Source organism: Oryx dammah, unplaced genomic scaffold (genome assembly GCF_014754425.2).
Source record: "Oryx dammah isolate SB20612 unplaced genomic scaffold, SCBI_Odam_1.1 HiC_scaffold_29, whole genome shotgun sequence".
Classification (NCBI taxonomy): domain Eukaryota; kingdom Metazoa; phylum Chordata; class Mammalia; order Artiodactyla; family Bovidae; genus Oryx; species Oryx dammah.
Genome location: NW_024070213.1, coordinates 90641655 through 90666858, shown reverse-complemented (window position 1 = coordinate 90666858; position 25204 = coordinate 90641655). Strand labels below are relative to the sequence as shown.

Here is a 25204-nt window from a genome sequence, read left to right as displayed (position 1 = left end):
ACCTGGGTTGTGATTACAGCAGCATAGGCTTCCCTGTGGCTCAGACAGTAAAGAATCTGCCTGCAATGTGGGAAACCTGGGTTCAATCCCTGGGTCAGGAAGGTCCCCTGGAGAAGGGAATGGCAACCCACTCTAGTATTCTTGCCTGGAGAATCCCATGGACAGAGGAGCCTAACACAGTACAGTCCATGGGATTGCAAAGAGTCAGGCACAGCTGAGCAACTAACACTTTACTTTATTTCTTTTCATACTTATATAAAAATTCATTGAGCTCTACACTTGAGATTTTTGCAGTTTATATACATTATACATCAACTTTTTAAAAATTTAGGGCTTCATTCACTGACATGTATTCCTGATTTCCAGTTCCCACTGTGCTTGTTCTTTAAGCCATTCCTAACTTTTTACTTAGTTCTTTTAGTTTATTAATTTAGTCAGTTCTTCTTAGTTTATTTAGTCAGTTTGCTAGTAGGTGGGAGTCCAGTTTCTTATTACAGGAGACTGGGTGAGAATGAAACATCCTAGAAATGGAAAGTATTTTTTACCAAAACTATACCTTCTATGCCCGTTCTAATACTAATATCACTTTTCAGATTGACTTCCTCATAGTCCTGTAGTCTCTTTTATGCTTTTTAAACTAAGAAAATTTCCTTTCTTGATATTTTTTTTCCTCTGTTGAGGAGTGAAAATCCAAAATAGCCAGAAAGGAAAATAGGCGATTTGCTTTTTTGGTCCCCAGAGACGGGGGAGCCTGGTGAGCTGCCGTCTGTGGGGTCGCACAGAGTCGGACTCGACTGAAGTGACTTAGCAGCAGCAGCTTTGCTACTTAACAAGGCAGTGCATGAGAACTGCATTTAGTCTGTTCTTCTCCCAATTACAGTGCCTTCTGTCTCATCTTTCTAATTTCCCTCTCCTAAGTATTTGCAGATTGGCAGTACATCAGCCATTTTCTGAAATGAGGTTGCGAGTTTTCTGCCTGTGTTTTTTTTCCTTCCAAGTTTCATATCCAAAAACATGTGTTGGCAGTTTGGCAAAGGAAACTAAAAAACAGCCTTTTTGTTTGTTTGTTTTTTCTTTTCCCTGTTATCTTGAAGCAGAGTTTCTCAGCAGAGACACAAATGACATTTGGGGTCAGGTAATTTTTTGTTTTAGGGAGCTGTCCAGTGCATTTCCCAGGCCTCTGCCCTCTATAGTTAAGTAGTAGCATTCCCTGGGTTGTAATAAGCAATTGTTACATTGCCAAGTGTCCCCTGAGGGGCAGAATTGCCCCTATTTGAGAACCACTACCATAGAGTGTAAACTGTATTTAGAGAAAAAGTGTTTGAGGGGAATCAGGTTTGGGACTTCACTAGCAGTCCAGTGGTTAGGGCTCTGTGCTTCCACTGCAGGGGACATGGGTTCCATTCCTGGTGGGTGAACTAAAATCCCACAAGCTGTGCAGTGAGGCCAAAAAAGTTAATTTGGAGGGAAAAAAAAAAAATCAAGTGTGGCACATAATTAAAATTCCCATTAGATCTTCAGGCATGTTATCTAGATCAGAGCTCTCCAAAAGAAATGTATTGCAAGTCACAAAATGCGAGCTACATAAGTAGTATTGAATTTCCTCCTAGCCACATTAAAAAGTAAAAATAAACAGGTGACATTAATTTTAATAATATATTTTATTTAAGCCAATATATTCAAAATATCATTTTAACATATAATCAAAATAAAATTGAGATATTTTACGTTCTCTTTTTCATTTTTCATACTAAGTCTTCAGAATCCAGTATGTGCTTTGACTTAGTACATGCATGAATGGGTGCTTTAGTCGTGTCCAGCTGTTTGCGACCCTATGGACTGTAGCCCGCCAGGCTCCCTCTGTCCATGGAATTCTAAAGGCAAGAATACTGTTGTGGGTTGCCATGCTCTCTTCCAATATCTTCCTGACCCAGGGATGGAACCCATGTCTCCTGTGTCTCCTGCATTGCAGGCAGATTCTTCACCCACTGAACCACCTGGGAAACCGTTGTGTGTACAGTACAGGACAGTACATCTTAATTTGAACTAACCACATTTCAAGTGCTCAATAACCACATGTGGCTGAGTGAGTGAAGTCGCTCAGTTGTGTCCGACTCTTTGCGACCCCATGGACTAGTAGCCTACCAGGCTCCTCCCTCCATGGGATTCTCCAGGCAAGAGTACTGGAGTGGGTTGCCATTTCCTTCTCCAGGGGATCTTCCCAACCCAGGGATCGAACCCAGGTCTTTGGATAGGGCAAATCTAAGTCATCTTGGTCTCTAGCTATGGTACAAATTAGCACATAATACTTTCCCTCTCCCATTTATGCCAAGAAGCTGTCCTGATTCATTTATTTGGGCAAATAAGACTCTCAACTTTATTGTGTTACTATTTACATCTTCTCCCAAGGCATATAAACTGCCTTCGTGATCCAGTATAACTTAAATTCTTCAGTCCAATTTTGAATAATATCAACCCTCAGTTGTCTTGGAGATGGTTAATATCTACACATTTATTGAAAATTATCATTTTTTACTCTACAACCAAAGTGAATATTCCCTAAGTTGAGTGGCTCTATGCCAAAACCTTAGTAATAGGTAAGAGCAAAGAACAAAGGAAGACTCACTAACTGTATTAACAAATGAGAGAGCTGGATTTTTAAATGGGCAGTAATTCAAAAAGGAGATCCTTTTAAGGAATCCCTCTACCCATTTTATTTAATTCAATAGAATCATCTATTTTTAATAAGGTCAAATTTTTATCACTTAATAATTTTAGACTTTTTAATTGAGAAATTGCTTTTAAAGGGATGGTTTCCTTAAGCATGTGGTTCAAGATTCACCTAGAGGCTTCCCTCATAGCTCAGTTGGTAGAGAATCTGCCTGCAGTGCAGGAGACCCAGGTTCAATCTTTGGATCAGGAAGATCCCCTGGAGAAGGAAATGGCGACCCACTCCAGTACTCTTGCCTAGAAAAGAAGAAGACAGAGAAGCCTGGTGGGCTGCAGTCTATGGGGTCGCAAAGAGTCAGGCACGACTGAGCAACTGACACTTCACTGCAGAAAATTCTTGAGTTAACTCTTAAATATAACAAGAGAGAATATAAGGAACAATGAAAATAATAGCCAGATTGACATTCACTTTGATTTAAAAAAAAAAAGTATAGGACTTCCCTGGTGGTGCGGCGAACAGCAATATACCTGCCAGTGCTGGGAACATGGGTTCAATCCCTGGTCCGGGAAAATGCCACATGTCATGGAGCAACTAAGCCCCTGCATCACAGCTACTGAGCTGGTGCTCTGGGCCCCTCAAGCCATATCTCTAATGAGCCCCTGGGCCACAACTACTGACCCCATGTGCCTGAGGCCTGTGCTCCACAGCGAGAGAAGCCCATGCACCACAACTAGAGAGTAGCCCCTACTCTCCGCAACTAGAGAAAGCCCGTGTGCAGCAACTAGAGAAAGCCCATGTGCAGCAACAAATACCAGCACAACCGGAAATTTAAAAAACCGCAACACTCTTTCATTAAAAAAAAAACTTGAGTAAACTTTTATTCTCTTCCTTACTCCAGCAGGGAGAGATGACTGGAGCCAAAGCATGCCAGTGCCCTGCTTCTTAAGCTCCTCCTCCTGTCATTTTCACTCCTCCTCTGAAGCATACTATCTGATTTAGTTCAGAAGGATTCTTAGTTTTTGTAGTGTCATAACCCACAGTGGCAGTCTGATGAAGCCTATGATCCCCTCCTCAGAATAATATTTTTAAATCAGTAAAATAAAACACATAGGATTACAAAAGAAGTGATTATTTTGATATACAGTTATCAAAATACTTTTAAAATATTTGATAATACGTGTGCTTTTTTAAGCATAATACTGTCTGTAAGTTCTAGTGGCAGGTCTGGTGACTATCATAATTTTGAAATAGTGATGAGTAGAAAGGCTAATCTGAGATACCTATAATAACTAATGTAATATGAGAATATGTGCAATTTCTATGACGAATTAGGAATGCTAAATTGCAGAATTTAGTGAAAATGAAGATGTAATTTTTTTCCTTTGATCACAGTTTTCAAAACCCTATGAGATGCTGATGGGTGGGAGATCCCTTTAGCTACGTTCAGTTCTCTTCATATACCAGCTGTTGGTTTGGGAAAAATAAACCGCTGAAAGGGGAATAGGGTGATATGAAGGGAGTTGGGTTGTGTAGCAGAGAGGAACAAGAACTAGAGAACAAACAGATCACAACTATGCAGAAAAGTTGTAACAAGAAGGGGAGTTGCCTTTTAAAATACTAAATGATCCTAACTAGAGCAAAGCCTGGAAATTTAAAATCTTTCTCCCAAGCAGTTTTGGGTAAGCTAGATTTCTGATAGTAGAAAAGGACTTTCTGCTTGAAAGTCATTCTTGTGTATTCTAGAACATTGTGCCAAATTTTTTAGACTACCTACAGAAAATTTCCTTGAAGTACCTATAAATGTATTTTTGAAAAAAAGATTGTCATAACATCACCAGTACATTTTGAAAACATATACTCTAATCCGCTACTCTTCCTGTCCCTGTAAAGTGATTGTTTTTCCTCTTTCATAGACTAGTTCTGCCCATTTCCTTTTACCAAATACCCAGCAATCCCAAACCCTTGGCACTGATTTGTTTAACCTAGAAATGTCATACCCATGGTTAAAAGACTCTTCCCTCACTTTCCCACTCTCTCCATCCTTTCCTTAGGGAAAAATCTGTGACTGAAAAAGTTGATGCCTATGATAACTAATCAATGTCTGCGTTGCCTAAAGTTAACCAACAATGGAGGAAACTAAAGTTCTTGGCTAAATATCCACACACTCTATTCAGTTTTGTCCAGGATCCATTGGAAACAACTAAGGCCGTCTTCTTTTGACTGTTTTACTTCTTGATTCTTAATATGTTTAATTGAAAATTCCCTTTACCCTTCAGACTTGTAGGCCTAGCCTGGAAGGATTTTAGGTCTTAAGCTTCAGTTATGATAGAGCTTAGAGAAAATGTGGGGAAAGCTGCTTTTAGGTAAAATAAATTCAAATAGTTCAGTTTTGCTTTCTTGCCTGGATAGGTGCTAGGATGGAGCCAACTCCTGACTGGTTTGAAGTCAAGAAGAACTGTGGATAGAGAGCCAAAGGAATAGTTTTGGTGGGAAATGTGTATCCAACTAATGAGAGTGAAAAAAGAGGACTAACCAATCATTATTTTTAGAAACAAAAAGACAAATAGAACCATGTTTCAGAGCCTGGCTAGTGAAAGAGCTGTGGAAAACTGCAGCATCCAAGCTGTTACTGTGTTGCAGGCATGTTTTAATGGAGGAACATGGCCAGGCAGCCTCAAAGGGAATTTTGAGGGTATCATTCTTTTGAATTACTGCTGTTCATCTGTTCTCTTCACCACCCCCTTCTAAAGAAAGGGGGGAGCATAAATTACTGTCCAATAACCCTGTCTTACTTAGTCATAAACTGAGGCAGACCTAGCCTCACATTTTCATTGTCCTTTCACCAAATCCCCTAAATAAATAAAATCTCCATACCATCTCCTTTTTCCCTTCCCTCATCCTGCCTACAGGCTTCTCCCTACCCTAACAAAAAAAAAAAAATTTTTTTTTTGCTTGCATTTTTATTCTACCATTATGTAGTCAACAGCACTGCACTGGCCCCTTTATGGCTGATGGAGCCCAGGCGGGCTGCCCGATGAAGGGAGACAGCATTTGGCCGATGGGGCTGGTGTGTGCCATTACTTCTGGCCATTGGGCCTCTGTCCTCTACAGCTCCATCCTGGCTCATTAAAACCCTCAGCCAAATAGCTGGGCAGGCGCCTGCTGCAGCACTGTAGGGGCCAGGAAGTTAAATGGTTCTCCTAATCCTGCATAATTTATCTCTCTGTTAGCCCCTCATAAATAGTCCAGTTCAGCCCTACCATGGAGAGCTTCATTCTGAATTTTCTATATTTTCGTGATGACCAACTAGTACCCAGCCTTTCCCTTCTCCTTTCTTTATTATCATTATTAAACATTATTTTCCCCTTGCTTGCTACGAGCTAGCCTTAATGTTTTTTTCATTTGGAACCTCCTGCCTAGATCCCACTTCACCAACAATCTGTCCATTTCTCTCATTTGGACCTGGTATTACAGAGCAGTTGGTGCTACGGTCTTCCCCTTCCCCTCTCCTCCAGATTTCTAGTGCTTCATTTCTCCTTTCCTATTTTCTCTATTTTAATCCATCTCCTCTCCTTTTCCATCATTTCCATTTTTTTCTTCCTTCCCATCCCCTCTCCAGTCCCTCTTTCCAGGGACCAACCTTACTGTAGGATGTTTGGTAGAACATTTTAAAAAGGGCACTGAGTCACTTTTTTTTTTTTTTTTCACATCTCTGTTTCTGTTTCGTTTCAGAGATTTACAAACGAGGACCACCTGGCAGTTCATAAACACAAGCATGAGATGACATTGAAATTTGGCCCAGCCCGAACTGACTCAGTCATCATCGCAGGTATTTGCTGCCCCAGAAGCCACGTGCCTTGATATCATCAGACAGTTAAGATTAATACCAGGGACCAGATGTACTGGGAGCTGTACTCCCCTTCTCCCATTAAGAGCCCTTATGTGATCTGCATTTAATCAGGAGAAAGGAACACTAAAAGCTCCCAAGTTTCTATTGTGCCCTCCACTCTCTCAGTTTTTAATATAAGATTGGGTTCTGCGGTTTTTGAGGTGGGTGTGTTGAGGTTTTTGTCTTAGCTGCTTTCAGTCTGTTCCCTCCTTGCCTTCTTTTTAAGACTTTGGAAGATTTGCAGACAAAAGATGCCTTTGACATTTTTCCCTACCCACAGCGAAGGGGTGAACAAAAGAAAGCAAGGAAGTTGGCCTAGCCTGGCTGCTTCTCTTCCACTGGGTGTCAGTTTTCCCCCAAGCAGGCGGGTTGTCAGTTCGTGAATTCAACTTCCCTTTGTGACCGCGGACACCACTGAGGGCAAACAGGACGCTTAGTCAGTGGGACTTTTCTAAGGCAGTTTGGGTGACCTGGAACCTCTCACTGGTTGCTCTAGATACTGTTTTGCTTGCCTGTGCCATTCTCAAGGGAGCATTCTCAGCAACTCCTCTCAAACAGTGCAGTAGTTCTCTCATGCCATTTTCAGCTAGACAGGTAGACAAAGTGGGCTCGCTCTTTTGATACCACGAGGGGTTCTGATTTAGCCTGAGTTAAGCAAGCTTATCTCAATGTTTAACCAATGGAGAATTTAGTGATGATTATTGTATTGTATCAGTTAATAATTCAGGTAAGGCACAATTTCTCTAAGTGTGCGCGTGTTCAGTCATGTCCGACTCTTTGCAACCGCATGGACTGTAGCCCGCCAGACTCCTCCGTCCATGGAATTTTCCAGCCAAGAATACTGGAGTGGGTTGCCATTTCCACCTCCAGGGGATCTTCCCAACCTGGGGATCAAACCCACATCTCCTACACTGGCAAGTGGATTATTTACCTCTGCATCACCTGAGAAGCCCAATCTTTCTAAGTACTACTAGCCAAAGTGCTGGTTCTGTACATGAAGGAAGGAGCTTGCCCTATAGATCTCCTGTACCTTATTATTTGTTGAATATCTACTGTGTGTACTAGGCACTTTGCTGGGAGCTTGTAGATTGTAATTCCTGGAAAAAGACTTAAGTTGGGGACATTGTCTTTAATGATCCTTAAGAAAGCCTGGGGAAGGTCCTTGGAAGAGTGGAGAGGACATAAACATGTATGCAGGCAACACATGCTTAAATTTATTGTTGGGGCATGTATATATGGAAAAAATTTTAGTATTTTAAGTCAAGTATAAGTGAATAATAAAAACAGCATCGGTACTCAGAGAATTATTATTAAGTGAAACTCATCAAAGAAGTTTATGAAAGAGGTAAATTTGGGGCTCTTGAAAGTCCCTTGGACAGCAAGATCAAACCAGTCAATCCTCAAGGACATCAACCTTGAATATTCATTGGAAGGGCTGATGGTGAAGCTGAAGGTCCAAAACTTTCGCTACCTGGTGCAAAGAACTGACTCATTGGAAAAGACCCTGATGCTGGGAAAGATTGAGGGCAGGAGAAGGGGGTGACAGAGGATGAGATGGTTTGATGGCATCACCGATTCAATGGACGTGAGTCTGACAAACTCTGAGAAATAGTGAAGGACAAGGAAGCCCAGCATGCTACAGTCCATAGGGTTGCAAAGAGTCAGACACAGTTTAATGACTGAACACACACACCAAATTTGGGGCAGAGTTATCAAGCTGGAGAGGTTATTCCAAATGCGTGGAAATGCCTATGCCACCCTCCATGAGTGGGGAGAGAAAATGATACAGGACAGTCCCAAAGAGATAAAATGTTTCCCTGTTATTCTTTGCCTTCTGTTTCAGGGCATTCATCCCATTGCACATTTCAGCTATCCTATCTAGTCTGGTGATTCTCATATCTCCAAATTAAGACCTGGTACCTCACATGTATTTCAGCCCCTACTGAACACTTACTTGATTGTCTTTCTGTTTTCAGATATTCATGTCAGTGACTATCAGTTAAGGAATTCCTTGTCCCCAAAACCAGCTCCTCCACTTTGATATTCAGTGATATCAATATTCTCAAAATCTTATATTGTTTTATTCTTTCTTCAATTCTGACTGTTGTATTCCTTTCTGTGCTTCCTGCCATCCACCATCAGTGTGCTTGAATTCCTCCATAGTCTCCTAGCTGGCCTCCTTGACTGGACTCTCATTCTAATCCATCTTGCATTCTGTTGAAAAGCCAGACTTCATGAAATTCTTGTCCTCTGCTCAAAATCTGTCATTTTCTTTCTATTTTCTCTTACTTTAAGGCTATTTTTATTTGGGTTTTCAAGCCTCTATAAGCTTGCCCTGTGGTATTTGCCCATCTTTAAATGCAACTTATATCCCTAACATGACTGTCTTTTGACCTGTGCATACCTTTTTCTCCTCATCCATGTATTGGTGCCCATACCTGCTTCTCTCTGTGCCTTCACCTGCCTGACTCCTCTTAGCCTACTAATCTTCTCTCTCATCTACCCTCTGAAGCCATTCTTTAAGGCCCAGCTCAAGTCCCACTTCTTGAAATCTTTCCTAATTGCTCTGCCATTAATTTATCTTTATTTCTGTAACAGTTTTATTCTCTGCCATACATGGCAGATATCTTTTGTATACTGTGATACTTTCTATATAAATTAATTTTATTTCCTCAACTAAAAAACATCCTCAAAAAAAAAAAAAAAACCATCCTCTTAGTTCTCTATGGCAAGAACCATATCTTCTTTTTGGCCCAAACCCCTATACTTCTATCTCTCCCTCCCTCCCTCCCTCAAACGTACACACAGTTTATACATATAGCAGCAAAACACAGAAAGCATTCAATAAACACCTGTTGATTTCTCTGGAATCATCAGACAGAGTAAGCTAAGGATTTTTTTATATACATTTTCTGGCTGTTTGTTCAAGAATGGAAAAAGTTTATATGAGCCTCAGATCAGAGATCCAAAAGGCCCTCTTCTGCTGTAACCATGCCCTTAGCTGCCCTGTCCTGTTCCACTTGAGTTGTGATTTTTTATGTGCCCTTACTGAAGTACTCTCTAAGCATAAGGGAGTATTACCTCCACTCACCCGAGGATGGAGGGAAAGTGGCTTTATCGTTGGCCAACCAAAGCTGCCAGAGAACCTTTTAAAACTATTTTGGGAGGTTAGTGGTAAGTTTTCCAAACACTCTGATTCAGAAGAGGTTTTGTTTAAATTAAAAAAAAAAAAAAGTTACGTTGTTTCCATGGAAAATCCCACTGGACTATTCCCAATCGATCATGCTAGGAGGAGTGATTTTAGCCCCAGGTCTCACTCCTTAAAATATTGTTTAAATATCATTCTATCCCTATCATTCGGTTTAGTGGTTTGGAATATGAAATGAATCCCCGAGGTGATTAGCACCGCAAGGAAAACCATCATAATTGAGTTAGGACCAGAGAACAAGATTCAACTGACCTAAAAGAGAAAAGGGGCTTCCCAGGTGGCACTAGTGGTAAAGAGCCCACTTGTCATTGCACGGGACATAAGAGATATGAGTTCAATCCCTGGGTCAGGAAGATTCTCTAGAGAAGGGCATGGCAACCCACTTCAGTATTCTTGCCTGGAGAATCCCATGGACAGAGGAGCCTGGCGGGCTACAGTCCATAGGATCACAAAGAGTCAGACACGACCGAAGCAACCTAGCATGCAAGAGAGGAAAACTAGAAAACAGAATGGGGAGAGAGAAGCTCAAATCTATAATTCAAGTCACTTGAAAAGTTCCCATGGGTTACCCAGAGCCTTCCTCTTCCCAAGGGCAGAGGCAGTGTGCTGAGGAAAGATTTGTGCAGCCTCTGAGAGGATATTTTGGCTGGCAAATCTAAATCCAAATATCCTGGTTTCCGGAATTTGCTCTCCGTGCAGGTCCCACGTGCATGGTCCCAGGTCTCCATGCAAGTGAGGTCTATTGTTTGCAGTTTCCTTTTCTAGCTCACGATCTTGCTGTCTTGTTCCCCAGCCCCTAGATGTGCCTGGAATGCCTTCAAGAAGGTAACAGACTCTTACCTTAGTGACAACTGAAAAACAAGGCCCCATTTCTTACTTGGTAGCTTTAGCAAGTAGACTCAGCCATCTGATCCTCAGTCTCTTCTCCTCATCAGATTTTAGTGTCCATCTGCTTACACCTACTCACTTCAGACCTAGCAGAGAGTAAGTGTAAAGAGAAAATGTCACTTAACTGTACTTGATTTTCCAACCTAAAAGTTTCACAGACTCCACCTGGGTGGGCAGTTTTGTTTTGTTTTGGGGGTGAGGGAGCTGAAACCAGCCTCTGAGAGAAAGGTGGTTACATAGATAGTCACACAACGAAACATTGTTTTGTCGTCCCTCTGCTGGCCTTGAGGCAACACAGCACAGACACCCTCTGGTGGCCTAACCCCAGTCTTCACTGACTAGTGCTCCATAAAAGCAAAATTTGCCTAAACACAGATTCTTTCCAAACAGAAGAATAAAAATGTGTTCTTGATGTGCTCTCTACTTTTAATTTCAGATCAAAGCTAAAATAAAGGTTCCTTTTCTTTTCATGTCTACAGATCAAACTCCTACTCCAACTCGATTCCTGAAGAACTGTGAAGAGGTGGGACTCTTCAATGAACTAGCTAGCTCCTTTGAACATGAATTCAAAAAAGCTGCAGATGAAGATGAAAAAAAGGCAAGAGGCGGGACTTTTGCTAAAAAACTGGTGGTGTTCAGATCTAGGCAGTTTGCACTGTGCCCTGGGATAATTTGCATAATTGGTTAAAACAACAAATTATGGGCTTGGTTCTATAGAACTAGATAATACTCACTTATTCTTGTTAGCCATTCAAGTCTTTAGGGGGTCCAGGTGATGGATAAGCACAAGTGTTGGGTCTTCATCAAAAACCAGTTTTCTTGCCCTTCTAGTGGACATTGTTGAGTAATCTATTTCTTAAATTATTTTTGTTCTGAATATGTTACTCAAATTTTGTTATATAATGGGTTTTGTTGCCAAATCCCACTCTTTTCTGCGCTAATCAGACTTCTCACCTAGATTGTTTTATTCAGTCAGCCAATCAATAGACATTTACTGAATTTTGACTCTTCTTTGTTTCAGTGTATGTAACTCCTACCTCCAGGTAACTCTGTAGTAATAGTCAAGACATTAAGCTTAAGAAAGGATGTTCTTAAAGGCCTTTCAAAGGAGATCAGACAGGATGGTGAAAGAACCAGAAATTAGGTCACTTTGGGAACATTTAAAGAAACTGCTATTTTTTATTTTTATTTTTTCCCTGCATACACATGTATATATTTTTTATCGCATAGAAGGACCATACTTGTCTCCTGTTTTATTTTCTTATTTTGATTTGGCCATACCCAATGGCATTGCGGGGAGAAGGCAATGGCAACCCACTCCAGTACTCTCGCCTGGAAAAATCCCATGGTGGGCTGCAGTCCATGGCGTCGCTAGGAGTCATGACTGAGTGACTTCACTTTAACTTTCCACTTTCATGCATTGGAGAAGGAAATAGCAACCCACTCCAGTGTTCTTGCCTGGAGAATCCCAGGGACGGGGGAGCCTGGTGGGCTGCCATCTGTGGGATTGCACAGAGTCAGACACGACTGAAGTCACAAGCAGCAGCGGCAGCAGTGGCATTGGGATCTTAGTTCACCAATCAGGGATCAAACCCGTGCCCCCTGCAATGGGAACATGGAGTCTTAACCACTGAACCACCAGGGAAGTGTGAAAAGAAATCTTATTGGAAGAAAATTGCAGTCTTCAAATAGTTGAAGAGTTTTTGTGTAAGAGAGGAGTTAAACTTACTCTTTGTGGCCCAGAAGTAGAAATAGGACCAGGATAGGAAGCTATCACAAGGTATGTCCAATTATATGGAGGTCTCTTAGGATAGATATTGTGGAGAGGATTAAACTATTGGAATCACTTCAGATCACTGAGATGCTGTGATCCTGATTTTAACCTTTATATTCAAGATCCCTAGAGAATCCTTTAGTTTGAAAGAGCAGAGGAAATAGTTCAAGAAGCAGAGTCAAAGAAAAGTAGTTCCCATGGAATAAGGGGTTTGGGGGCAAAAGAAAAAGTCAAAGTTTACTCTATTTTAGAATTATAATTCTGGGTTATTAGTCACAACTTAAAATCAGATATGTGTTCCATAATAATTCAGAAAAAATTCCAATATCTCTATCTCAGAACATATACACATTAACACGTGTACCTCCCATAATTGCATGGTGCAGTGAGGCGTGGAATCCCGTCAGAATATAGGAAAGCCAAGACTTAAGAAAAAATTTCCAGGGAGGACTCTTTCCCTCTAAGAGGGAGATAGCAGTGAGAGAGCTTATTCTTAGGTAGGTCCATAACGAGACCAGGGCCCTTGAGGAAAGCTCTGAGTTGTTAAGGCAACAATCTGCTTCTACTGAGACCAACTTTCTTTTAAGTCCAGAGCTAAGGATTACACAACAAAACAGCACATCTTGCTCAATGGTATGTTTTTCCTTAAGCTCTGTATATAGTATATAATTATTATATAACAACAATGTATCTTTCTTGGAGACATGTTTCTCATTAACAAAAACCTTCTGACTAATCCTATTATTTTAAGATTATGTTGTGGGAGTGTGTCTGATAAGACCTTTACAACCTTAAGATACTCTTTTGATCTATTGTTGGTACCAGTTGAAAAAGTGTATAAGTTCAGTTTAGTCGCTCAGTTGTGTGCGACTCTTTGCGACCCCATGAATCGCAGCACGCCAGGCCTCCCTGTCCATCACCAACTCCCAGAGTTCACTCAGACTCACGTCCATCGAGTCAGTAATGCCATCCAGCCATCTCATCCTCTATCATCCCCTTAAAGCCCCACCCAAACTAGTGATTGGGGCACTCATTGCCCACTTCTGATGTCTATGTCAGAAGCTGTCTCTTTTCACTGTAATAAAACTTCTGCTACACAAAAGCTCTGAGTGATCAAGCCTTGTCCCTGGCCCCAAATCGAAATTCTCTCCTCTGGAGGCCACAAATCCAACACCATTCACTATAAGCTATCAGCAGGTAAATCAGAAGAGTTTGTGCACAATTTTTCCATCCATCTTAAATTATAAGAATGAAGTGTTCCTATCACTGGGGATCTTTCCAAGTTCTATAGCTTTCTGTCATCTTCATTTCCTGTTATCTCCCACATATTAAAAGAAAGTGGGGGGAAACTCAGTGGCATACATTTGTAGTTCTCCTTTCAAATGGCAGAACTTGCCGTGGTCTGTTCATCATTCTTTTTATCAATCAGTTGCTTACAATCTATGTGGTATAATTTTATTTTACAGTTTCTCTACTTCATCCCCCCTGTCATTTCTTCCTCCAAATAAAGAAATCAGTCAAATTGTTTCCACCAGGTTGTGAAGGATTTTAAATGAAACTCATTATACGGAAATTCAAGAAAATTAGCCTCCTTTTAAAGGCTCCAAGTCTTTTCCACTGCCCTTTTAGCTCAGTTGCACAGTTAGTCAGGCCTTTACTCACTGGGCATCTCTTGGTGTTTCTCCCTGCTTGGTCAGGAATGGTCTTCACCTCTTCTTGATGAGAAGCATAGGCTCAGTGGAAAATTACCCCCAGGAGTGTTCTATGAGCCCCAAACTTCTCTGAACCACAACTTTTCTAGGAGATGCTTCTAGGAGATTTTAAACTTGTGGTTGTATTTACTTAAGAGGCCTCTCCTTCCCACCGCCCTCTGACTTCAGGGATCCAAGAATTAGCCCACTTGGACCTGACATCTGTGTAGAAAAAAATGAGGGCAGATATTGAAACCATCTTTGCTGTTGCTCATCCTTATCAGATTGGAAAGAAAGAACCATTACCACCTTCTCAAATGCAGTAGATACCAGATTATCTTCAGTTCACTCAAATACCAGGATTTCTGTTGATTAAAATAGCAAGGGATAAATTAAAAACAAGCTCCTCTTTCACCAAGAAGCCTAGGATGTGGGAAGAATAGAACAAAGAATCCACTTTGTCATGAAACTGAACTGCAACGCCAGCTTCCCTGTTGTGCAGGATCAGGGTCATGTTAGATGGTTTATTGTTCTCTTCAAAGCCACTTATGGCTCCCCAGTTCTGTGAGGTGATTGCACCACTGCCAGAAAAGTACTCTTTCCCTTCTAGTTTTCTCCAGTCCTGCCCCTAGGACCAAGTTCTAGTTTCTTTCACTGATCAAATGATCAGACTTTCCTTTCTTTGTTACCCCAAAACCCTATCTTCCTAACTTCTAGCCTCTAGCACCAGATTTGGGGGTGAGAACACCATCAAGCATGTAGAGTTCCCCAGAAAAGATATTTCCTCTTTCATTGACAGTACTTTAATTGCCAATTTTATTTTGTTTGCTTTTGATAATTGGGTAACCTAGTCATTCTGATTGGCAGAAAAAGTGTTCACAGCTCTCCAGTAGCCAACGGAGCTGGTTGAGAATGGGAAGGCACTGGATTCAGGAATCGTTGTGCTTTCCTAAAAAATAATCATAGTATTTGATGGATAAATGACATCTTTTTTAAATTTTCTCCTTTCAGGGTCTTCATAGGCATTTAAAGGTTTTTTTCCCCTCCTTTCAGAATCTTTATCAGTGTTTATCCATGGTGAGGCAGGTGTAAATAACTTCATTTTATAGTTGGGAAACAGAAGCCCTGAGAAGTTAAAGATTTGGCCAGAGTTGTTTGTAAAACCTGGGTTCCACATTTCTTTGACTTTTAGTGTGGTGCTTTGACCAAGGATTGAACTTCTTAGAAATATATTCCCTCATCTTTTAACTGGGAAGATATAGATTAAGCCTGAAGGGAATCATGGGATTGAACTATGCCCATTTCTCTCTTTTAACAGGCTGCTTCTGGGCCCCTTGACATGTCTCTGCCTTCTACACCAGACATTAGAATCAAAGAAGAGGAGCCAGTGGAGGTGGACTCATCCCCACCTGACAGCCCTGCCTCTAGCCCCTGCTCCCCACCACGTAAGGAGAAGGTAAAGTTGCTCACCAAGAGTCATCTGAAACTGTGATGGATAGATGATGCTTTCATATGATAGTTGTATAAACATAGTGTGATACAGAAGGATTGATTATGTTTAAATAAATGTTCATTGTTTAGAGGATTTATATAAATTACACCTATTCTCTGACCCAGCAACTCCACTTCTAAGTCTGTATGGAAGAGAAATTAGTGCATATGTCCACCAACAGAAGTATATAAGGATGTTCATAGCAGTTGTATTCATCAGTTCAGTCACTCAGTCGTGTCCGACTCTTTGAGACCCCTGAACCGCAGCACACCAAGCCTCCCTGTCCAATTCCCTGATCAACTCCTGGAGTTCACCCAAACTCATGTCCATTGAGTCGGTGATGCCATCCAACCATCCCATCCTCTGTCGTCCCCTTCTCCTCCTGCCCTCAATCTTTCCCAGCATCAGGGTCTTTTCAAAGGAGTCAGCTCTTCGCATCAGGTGGCCAAAGTATTGGAGTTTCAGCTTCAACATCAGTCCTTCCAATGAACACCCAGGACTGATCTCCTTTAGGATGGACTGGTTGGATCTCCTTGCAGTCCTAAGGACTCTCAGTAGTCTTCTCCAACACCACAGTTCAAAAGCATCAATTCTTCAGGGCTCAGCTTTCTTTATAGTCCAACTCTCACATCCATACATGACTACTGGAAAAACCATAGCCTTGACTAGACAGACCTTGTTGACAAAATAATGTCTCTGCTTTTTAATATGCTGTCTAGGTTGGTCATAACTTTCCTTCCAAGGAGTAAGTGTCTTTTAATTTCATGGCTGCAGTCACCATCTGCGGTGATTCTAGAGCCCAAAAAACTAAAGTCAGCTACTATTTCCCTATCTATTTGCCATGAAGTGATGGACCAGATGCCATGATCTTAGTTTTCTGAATGTTGAGCTTTAAGCCAACTTTTTCACTCTCCTCTTTCACTTTCATTAAGAGTCTCTTTAGTTCTTCTTCACTTTCTGCTGTAAGGGTGGTATCATCTGCATATCTGAGGTTATTGATATTTCTTCCTGCAGTCTTGATTCCAGCTTGTGCTTCTTCCAGCCCAGCATTTCTCATGATGTACTCTGCATATAAGTTAAATAAGCAGGGTGACATACAGCCTTGATGTACTCTTTTTCCTGTTTGGAACCAGTCTGTTGTTCCCTGTCCAGTTCTAACTGTTGCTTCCTGACCTGCATACAGGTTTCTCAAGAGGCAAGTCAGGTGGTCTGGTATTCCCATCTCTTTCAGAATTTTCCATAGTTTATTGTGATCCACACAGTCAAAGGTTTTGGCATAGTCAGTAAAGCAGAAATAGATGTTTTTCTGGAACTCTCATGCTTTTTCGATGATCCAGCAGATGTTGGCAATTTGATCTCTGATTCCTCTGCCTTTTCTAAAACCAGCTTGAACATCTGGAATTTCATGGTTCATGTATTGCTGAAGCCTGGCTTGGAGAATTTTGAGCATTACTTTACTAGCGTGTGCGATGAGTGCAATTGTACAGTAGTTTGAGCATTCTTTTGCATTGCCTTTCTTTGGAATTGGAATGAAAACTGACCTTTTCCAGTCCTGTGGCCACTGCTGAGTTTTCCAAATTTGCTGGTATATTGAGTGCAGCACTTTCACAGCATCATCTTTTAGAATTTGAAATAGCTCAACTGGAATTCCATCACCTCCGCTAGCTTTGTTTGTAGTGATGCTTCCTAAGTCCCACTTGACTTCACATTCCAGGATATCTGGCTCTAGGTGAGTGATCACACTGTTGTGATTATCTGGATTGTGAAGATCTTTTTTGTACAGATCTTCTGTGTATTCTTGCCATTTCTTCTTAATACCTTCTGCTTCTGTTAGGTCCCTACCATTTCTATCCTTTATTGTGCCCATCTTTGCATGAAATGTTCCCTTGATATCTCTAATTTTCTTGAAGAGATCTCTAGTCTTGCCCATTCTGTTATTTTCCTCTATTTCTTTGCATTGATCACTGAGGAAGGCTTTCTTATCTCTCCTTGGTATTCTTTGGAACTCTGCATTCAGATGCTTCTGTTTTTCCTTTTCTCCTTTGTTTTTCACTTCTCTTCTTTTCACAGCTATTTGTAAGGCCTCCTCAGACAACGATTTTGGCTTTTTGCATTTTTTTTTCTTGGGCATGATGGTCTTGATCCCTGTCTCCTATACAGTGTCACAAACCTCTGTCCATAGTTCATCAGGCACTCTATCAGATCTAGTCCCTTAAATCTATTTCTCACTTCCACTGTATAATCATAAGGGATTTGATTTAGGTCATACCTGAATGGTTTAGTGGTTTCCCCCACTTTCTTCAATTTAATTCATATTCATAATAGTAAAAAAACTGGAAGCAGTCCAAATGTCTTTCAACAAGGGAGTAAATAAATAGTGGTATATTTCTAAAATGGAATACCACATGGCATTTAAAGACTAGACTAATGATATATACAGCAATGTGGACATTATGTTGAACAACAACAGCAACAAATTTCAGACACAAAAGTACATACCATGTGAAGCCATTTACATCAGATTTAAGAAGAGGCAAAACTGGGACCTCACTGGCAATCTATTGGTTAAGACTCTGAGCTCCCAATGTAGGGGGCACGGGTTTGATCCCTGGTTGGGGAGCTGACATCCCACATGCCGTATAGCCAAAAAGAAAAAGTAAAGAAGAGACAAAACTATTTGAAGATGATAGAATTCATCTTCAACTCTTTAGCTCTTTTTTTTTTTTTTAATTGGAGGAAACCCTTTACCTCTTGACGGAAGATATGAATTAGGAAGGAGCACAGGAGAATGTTCTGGGGTGCTAACAATGGGCTTTGTTTTTATTTTACATATGTATTTTTGTTTTATCCTTTAAATTTATATACTTTATGTATATGTACTAGATCATATATGTTGTACTACTTCAGTTAATAAGTGAAAATGAAAACTCACATAATTCATAAATTGAACATTAAACCAATTAGAAAAAAATTCTTCCCAGAGGAACATTTTTAAGTGATTCAAAGGGAATATTTATCAGAATTCTTAGTGTTACTTTTTTAAAGCAAACACTTTGTGAGATATTATTTTTTATAAATTTATTTAAATATAGTACACATACAGAAAAGCACATAAATTGTGAGTATATAGCTTACTGAATTTTCACAAAGTTTACAGTGTATATAACTAACACTTTGAAAATATTATCAGAACCTCAGGAGTCTCCTTATGCCCCCTTCCAGTCTCTACTGTGCTACCTTTGGTTATTATTTAGTATCCACTGTGGATAGAGCATCTGTACCTCTTCTTAACCTTCCTCCAAAACTAGCTTGCTAACATCTCAAAACTATCCCCTCCATAAACATTGCAGCTATCCTCCCCTCCTCCTCTTTCCAGCAGCAGCCAGGTCCTAGAGGCTGCTTAGAGATGTTTTCAGGGCCACTATGGGCACTGACAGTCTAAGGTCCGAATGGGTTAACAATGGGAAGCAGTTTGTTTTATCACAATATGGTCATTATTCAAACTTCCATAGCCCTTTTTAAGGGGTCTATAGGAGATACCGGATTGCCTTATCACCAGTCTTATACTTGTCTTTTCCCATTAGATATCAGTGGACACTTGAGCATCAAGTTTAGAATGAAAGTACCTAGATTATGAAAAATTATAATGCTCCTGGGATTTCCCTTTTGGTCCAGTGGTTAAGACTCCATGCTTCCACTACAGGGGAGGCAGGTTCAATCCCTGATCAGGGAACTAAGATCCTACATGCTGCACAGCATGGCCCCAAAACAAACAAAAATTATATCACTCCTTAGAATTTATATGATACTGTAATGCTTCTACAGAGATTTCAAGTGGTCTTCAACTTTCATCCCACTCATATTGCCGTTATCCCTGGAAGGGAGATAACCAAAGGTCTTAACTCAGCATTCCATCTGAATGGGTTAGTGAGGTGTGAATCCATGATCACCGTGGAATCAGGTCACAATTTACCTTAGTAGCCTGAGTGCTCTTTCCAATAAATTTATACTAGATTTTACCAGCTCTGTATTTCCCTATAAGCAGCCCCTTAAAGCATTTTGTGATCTGTTGGTTCTTCTCCCCAGGATGTTGCCCCAAAGCCTGTTGTGATCTCTACTCCCACGCCTACCATCGTACGCCCAGGCTCCCTGCCTCTCCATTTGGGCTATGATCCACTTCACCCAACCCTTCCTTCCCCAACCTCCGTCATCACACAGGCTCCCCCATCCAACAGGCAGCTGGGGTAAGTATAGAGAGCAGGGAGAAGCAGCAAAGCTTGAATCTCTTTGCTCTGTATGAAATTATTTTATGAAATAGAGACTGTTTCTGAATTCTCAAGGAAAACAAGTTACTGAGATTGTGTCTCAAAATGAATTTTTTTCACCCCATAAACAGAATCTTCTTTACCTTTTTAGTAGCCAAGCAAGTATTTATTTGAGCATGTACTTCCTTAATTTGGAGGTTTAATACTTATTCAGCCTAAAAGAAGAATCCTTTGAACTTTAGGCAGTTCATTATAATGGTTGAGGTCACACAGGGAAGTATATATTCAGTTCTTGGCCTCAATGTTATAGAAGTTTATGGAGGAACTACTGAATGAGGGGCTGAAACCCAGTAAGTCATCTTTTTTTAAGTCTGGTTGTTCCTCTCAATCCCAGTTAAGGTTCTTGGTCTTTGCTATTCCTAATTTTGTCTGTCTATTTGTCTTCACTCCTAGCATGGCCCATGCAGATTTCCTAATGGGATGACTTAAGATCCTGTCTCCAGGTACCCATGGGTTAAGAGGTTGTTGTCAGGCTTCAGCCTCTGAAAGCTTATTGTTCTCTAGACCCATTAAGAAAAATACAAAGGGCTGGCTTCCTTCTTAGACAGTAGAACAAAACATGGAAAGGAACAGGAGTAACTTACTCAGATTTGGCTGTCATATAACATAATTCAGCCTTGCAAAATGGCAACTTTGGTAGAAGTAGTCCTTGTCTAAGGTAGCACAGAACTTATACATGCCAGTGGTAGGAATGTTTATTTATTTGTTCTAAACTCAATAGTTAGCTTCCCGCCCACTTGAATTCAGTGGTGTTTGCTTAATTTGCAAGGTGTAAAGGTCTTGCCATTTCTCTCCATCTGTAAGGGAAGGTAAGTAGCATTCCCTGCTTTATCTGCCATCATGAAGGTGTCAGCATTTTACAGTGTTACCATAACTAGAAAAGACTGGGAAATCTGCTGTAATTACAGGAGGAAGATCATTGGCAAAAGGGTCTGTATTGTGAGCATTTCACTTCATATCTCCTCTAGGTCTCCTACCGGCTCCCTCCCTCTCGTCATGCATCTTGCTAATGGACAGACCATGCCTGTGCTGCCCGGGCCTCCAGTACAGATGCCTTCTGTTATATCGGTGAGCTCTGTAGTTGGGGCAGCCAACCCTACCAACACACGAACCCTTCCCTTCCACCTGAATGCTCATAAACACACATGAGCCCCAGGGAAACATGGGCTCTGGTCTGTATTAGTTGAGTGTGGCAGCCTGCCCATACTTTTCACTAACCTCTGCCAATCCAGCACTATGGAACACTAGACAAAGGCTCATCTGGACCGTTGGCTCCTGGTCTAGGAATTGATCTTGCCAGCCTGCTGATTGGCTTATTTCACTTGGCACTAAGTACCTCACAAATTGCCCACCACTTTCCTCAAGATACAGCCTCAGCCTTTCCCATAGAAACTGTCACAGCACTGAAGGATTAGATCCCCTATCCTGTGGTGCTCCATGAGGGAAGGTATTTCCCAGACATTCTGCATGGGCAGGGTGCATAGAACAGGCCCTAATGTGCCAGCCTCAAAACCACTTCATTTGGGGAAGCTGTTGCCCCACTAATAGCATTATGTCCCCTTCTGATTTCTCTTCCTTCTGTTGATCTAGCTGGCCAGACCTGTGTCTATGGTGCCCAACATTCCTGGTATCCCTGGCCCACCAGTTAACAGCAGTGGTTCCATTTCTCCCTCTGGCCACCCTATGCCATCAGAAGCCAAGATGGTGAGTACATCCCAACCTGGAGCAATGCTGGCCCTTATGAAAGAAGTGGTATCTTCTGGGGCTTGCAGAGCTAAAAGACCTACCCAGTTGCGGGGTCTAGAGAAGAATAGACCCTGATTCATGACTCTTATCTCCTCTTTTCCACCTTTAGAGCCTGGTACACAGGCCATGGCAGTGAAAAGAAGCAGCACAGATTGTTTGGATGGAACTCTTGCTGTTTCAGTTCCAGGGTGACAGATGGAGGGTGGATGAGTGGGCAGGAGAGCTGGCCAAGAGGTGAATAACTGTGTAACCAGCCCCTGGCCAGGTTCCAGGGTAGAGCTTTCATCTGGACTCTATCGCTTCAACAACCCCCACCCTCCAACTGTGCCCAGGATGATAGTGAGGGAAGAGAGTAGGTATTTTAGGGGTCATATGCGCTCTTTCTATGTCATTTTCTTTTAATCCCTTTGTTAAGGGAAAATCAGTGTGGGAATTTTGTCTGTAAGGCCAGTAATAAAATCTAAGCCCACTTTTCTCACCGTTAATAAAATCTCACTCTTGACAAGCTATTTTTTCTTATCTTTTACCACAGAGACTGAAAGCTACCCTAACTCACCAGGTCTCCTCAATCAATGGTGGTTGTGGAATGGTGGTGGGGACTGCCAGCACCATGGTGACAGCCCGTCCAGAGCAAAGCCAGATCCTCATCCAGCACCCTGACGCCCCATCCCCTGCCCAGCCACAGGTCAGCTAGACCCTTGGATGCGGGCACCAGCTTGTTGCTATTACTCTTTAAGTCATGTCTGTTTTTTCAAGGAGCAGGGAAATGAAGGAGGAATGGATTTCAGCCTTCTGGATTTCAACTTGTACTTTGTTTCTTGTTGACAGTGTGACAGTAGCAAAATGCACTCTGCTTTATCCATCCTTTTGTTAGACAAAGTGCGAGCAGACTGGGTAATGCAGAACTGCCACGAGGTCTCAGTTTCTGTTTTCTGCTTTTTTGTTATTTTTACATGTGAGTGCTCTATCTGCAGCGCCCTCTAAAATGTGACAGAACCTCATTTCAAGCTACTTTATACAACAGAGTCTCCAGTCTCTCCTATCTTAACCCCCACCAACCCCCAAAAAAACTTAACTGATTATACAAAAATCAGATACTAACAATATATTAATAAAATATGATGACACAGCATTAAGATGGCTCAGTAAACAAACACATACCCCGAAAAACACTTTTTCCAGAAATTAAAGTTTTAAAAAAGCCAGAGAGATCTTCTTTAGAAGACCAATTCTTTTGTTTCAAGGAGGCCTCAGTTTTACTAAGTTTCTTTGGAAACCGAGTAAGCTTTGGTTTCACATTGTCTGTACTGGTTAGGTGACAACAACCTGATATCAGTTTGTAGAGTTACATCTTTGGCCCATCCCCTTTTCCTGATGTCACCACCTGCTTCATCAGTTACCACCACATGTCCTAACATTTAATGACCATATGCTGCCTTAAAGCTTGGCCAACAACGAAAGCTTTCATTTGAGTTTTCTTGTTAGAAGCTAAGCCTGCCCACCTTCCTGTAACCCCTTCTGATGCCAGTCCCTTCTAAAAATGGTAAAGCAGCAGCCCCCTTGCCCAAACTGTGCTGCTTCCCCTTGAGGAAATGACATGACTTCATTTTTAGTTACCACTAATTCCTTTCCTCCTTATTCTTCCCAAGTTTCTCTTGGTCTGTTCTCTTACCTCCGTTCCCTGCATGTATTATTAAGTTGCCTATGAGAGAATAGGAATCCATCGTTTGCTTTTCCCCATTCTCCTCCTCAATCACCCGTCTTTACAAGTGCATCAGTGAGCTCAGGACAAAGAGCAAGTTGAAAAATCACAAGAGAATCTGTGTAAACTTCGCTTAGTACAGTGAGAAGCAGCAATCCCAAGGCCTGTAGCTCATTAAAATGAGTTTGAAATTTCTTCTCCACTTTTTTTCTTTTGGGGGAGAGACTATTAATCTGAATAATTAAAATTATCTCTTCATTATCTATATTACTGGAGACTATGATTCAGTAGGGCCTGAAGTAGAATAAGATTCTGTTTTCTTATGAGTTTATGTTTATCCTCATGCAACTGATTTGAGCTCTGGCATTTGGAAACTATCAGTATAGATGTTCTCGAATAGCAACAGATTCAGAAAGAATTAATTTTTGGCATTGTTTTACATTACATAGTTTATTTTATACAGATGGCTGACCTTTCTATATTTTAATTTTGGCCATTATTATAAGATTGGTCTATCTTCTTTGAATACATACCAGCTAACAGAAAAGGAAGATGATTCAAAAGTGCTTTAGAAACAAGAGACATCAGCCTTAAGTTTAAAAACAAAAGATAAGGGCTTTCCTATTGGTCTGATGGTTAAGAATACACCTTGAAATGCAAGGGACACCAATTTGATCCCTGGTCTGGGAAGATCCCACATGCCATGGGTCAGCGGAGCTCGTGCACCACAACCACCGAAGCCCGAGTACCCTAGAACCCATGCTCCACAAGCGAAGCCACCATAATGAGAAGCCCTCACAAAGCAACTGGAGAGTAGACCCCACTTGCCACAACTAGAGAAAGCCCATGCACAGCAACAACGACCCAGCACAGCCAAAAATAAATAAATATTTTTTTAAAAAAAGATGGTCTCGGGGACTTCCCTGGTGGTCCAGTGGTTAAGACTTCACCTTCCTGTGCAAGGGGTGCAGGTTTGATCCCTGGTCTGGAAGCTAAGTTCCACATGCCGCGAGACCAAAGAAACATTTTTAAAAAAAGCTAAATTGTAATAAGTTCAATAAAAACCTTAAAAATAAAAAAAAAGATGGTCTTAAATCACCAATTTGTAAAGGGATTTGAAAATATTTTTCTCTTTAAAAACAGAACAAACAAAGCAGGAAGCAGGGCCATTGTTGAGGATGATTAATAACTGATTATAAATAAAGAATATAGTAGGGGTTCCCTGGTGGCCTAATGGTTAAGATTCCAGGCAACGCATTCCAGTGTTCTTGCCTGGAGAATCCCAGAGACAGAGGAGCCTGGTGGGCTGCCGTCTGTAGGGTTGCTCAGAGTTGAACATAACTGACACGACTTAGCAGCAGTAGCAGGGAACTGAGATCCCTCAAGCCTCGTGGTACAGCAAAAAAAAAAAATGCTAATTCATATATCTCCATGATAGCTCATATCTCATTGATGGTAAAATCTCTTCTCCTTTTCTGAAACTTACAGCATACAGTTGTTTGTCTGTATTGCTTGGCCAATCAGTAATTCTCCAATTTTTTATTCCACAGTCTCCCTGAAAGTTCCCCTGACACTTCTGATTATAATTTCCCTGCCCACCATATTTACTGTTAAGAAACAAAAAATGATCCTAGTTTCATTTTTGTCTGTCTGTCTGAGAAATAATCAGTTTCCAACTGAACTGTAGTTTGTCTAAGTATGGAACTGAGAAGACTGAAAGGAAACAGGAGGCAGAATGAGGAACTACTGCAGAAGAGAAGCTGAGGGACATAGCGAGGAGACTTGCTGTGGTGACAGAGGCTGGTAGATCCTTTAACC

The 25204-nt window shown here is 41.2% G+C and overlaps 1 protein-coding gene across 4 annotated transcripts in view; it reads left to right on the top strand.

The window, feature by feature from the left end:
• LOC120858307 (cyclic AMP-dependent transcription factor ATF-7) overlaps nt 1-25204 on the top strand; it is a 96657-nt gene that overhangs the window by 58258 nt on the left and 13195 nt on the right. For all 4 annotated transcript variants that reach the window (XM_040234294.1, XM_040234292.1, XM_040234291.1 and 1 more), the window contains 7 exons: nt 6404-6500; nt 11136-11254; nt 15440-15577; nt 19700-19857; nt 20907-21006; nt 21529-21642; nt 22217-22369. In XM_040234294.1, coding sequence (XP_040090228.1) covers nt 6452-6500; nt 11136-11254; nt 15440-15577; nt 19700-19857; nt 20907-21006; nt 21529-21642; nt 22217-22369 — 831 coding nt within the window. In that variant the 5' untranslated portion in view covers nt 6404-6451. The remainder of the gene's footprint in view (nt 1-6403; nt 6501-11135; nt 11255-15439; nt 15578-19699; nt 19858-20906; nt 21007-21528; nt 21643-22216; nt 22370-25204) is intronic.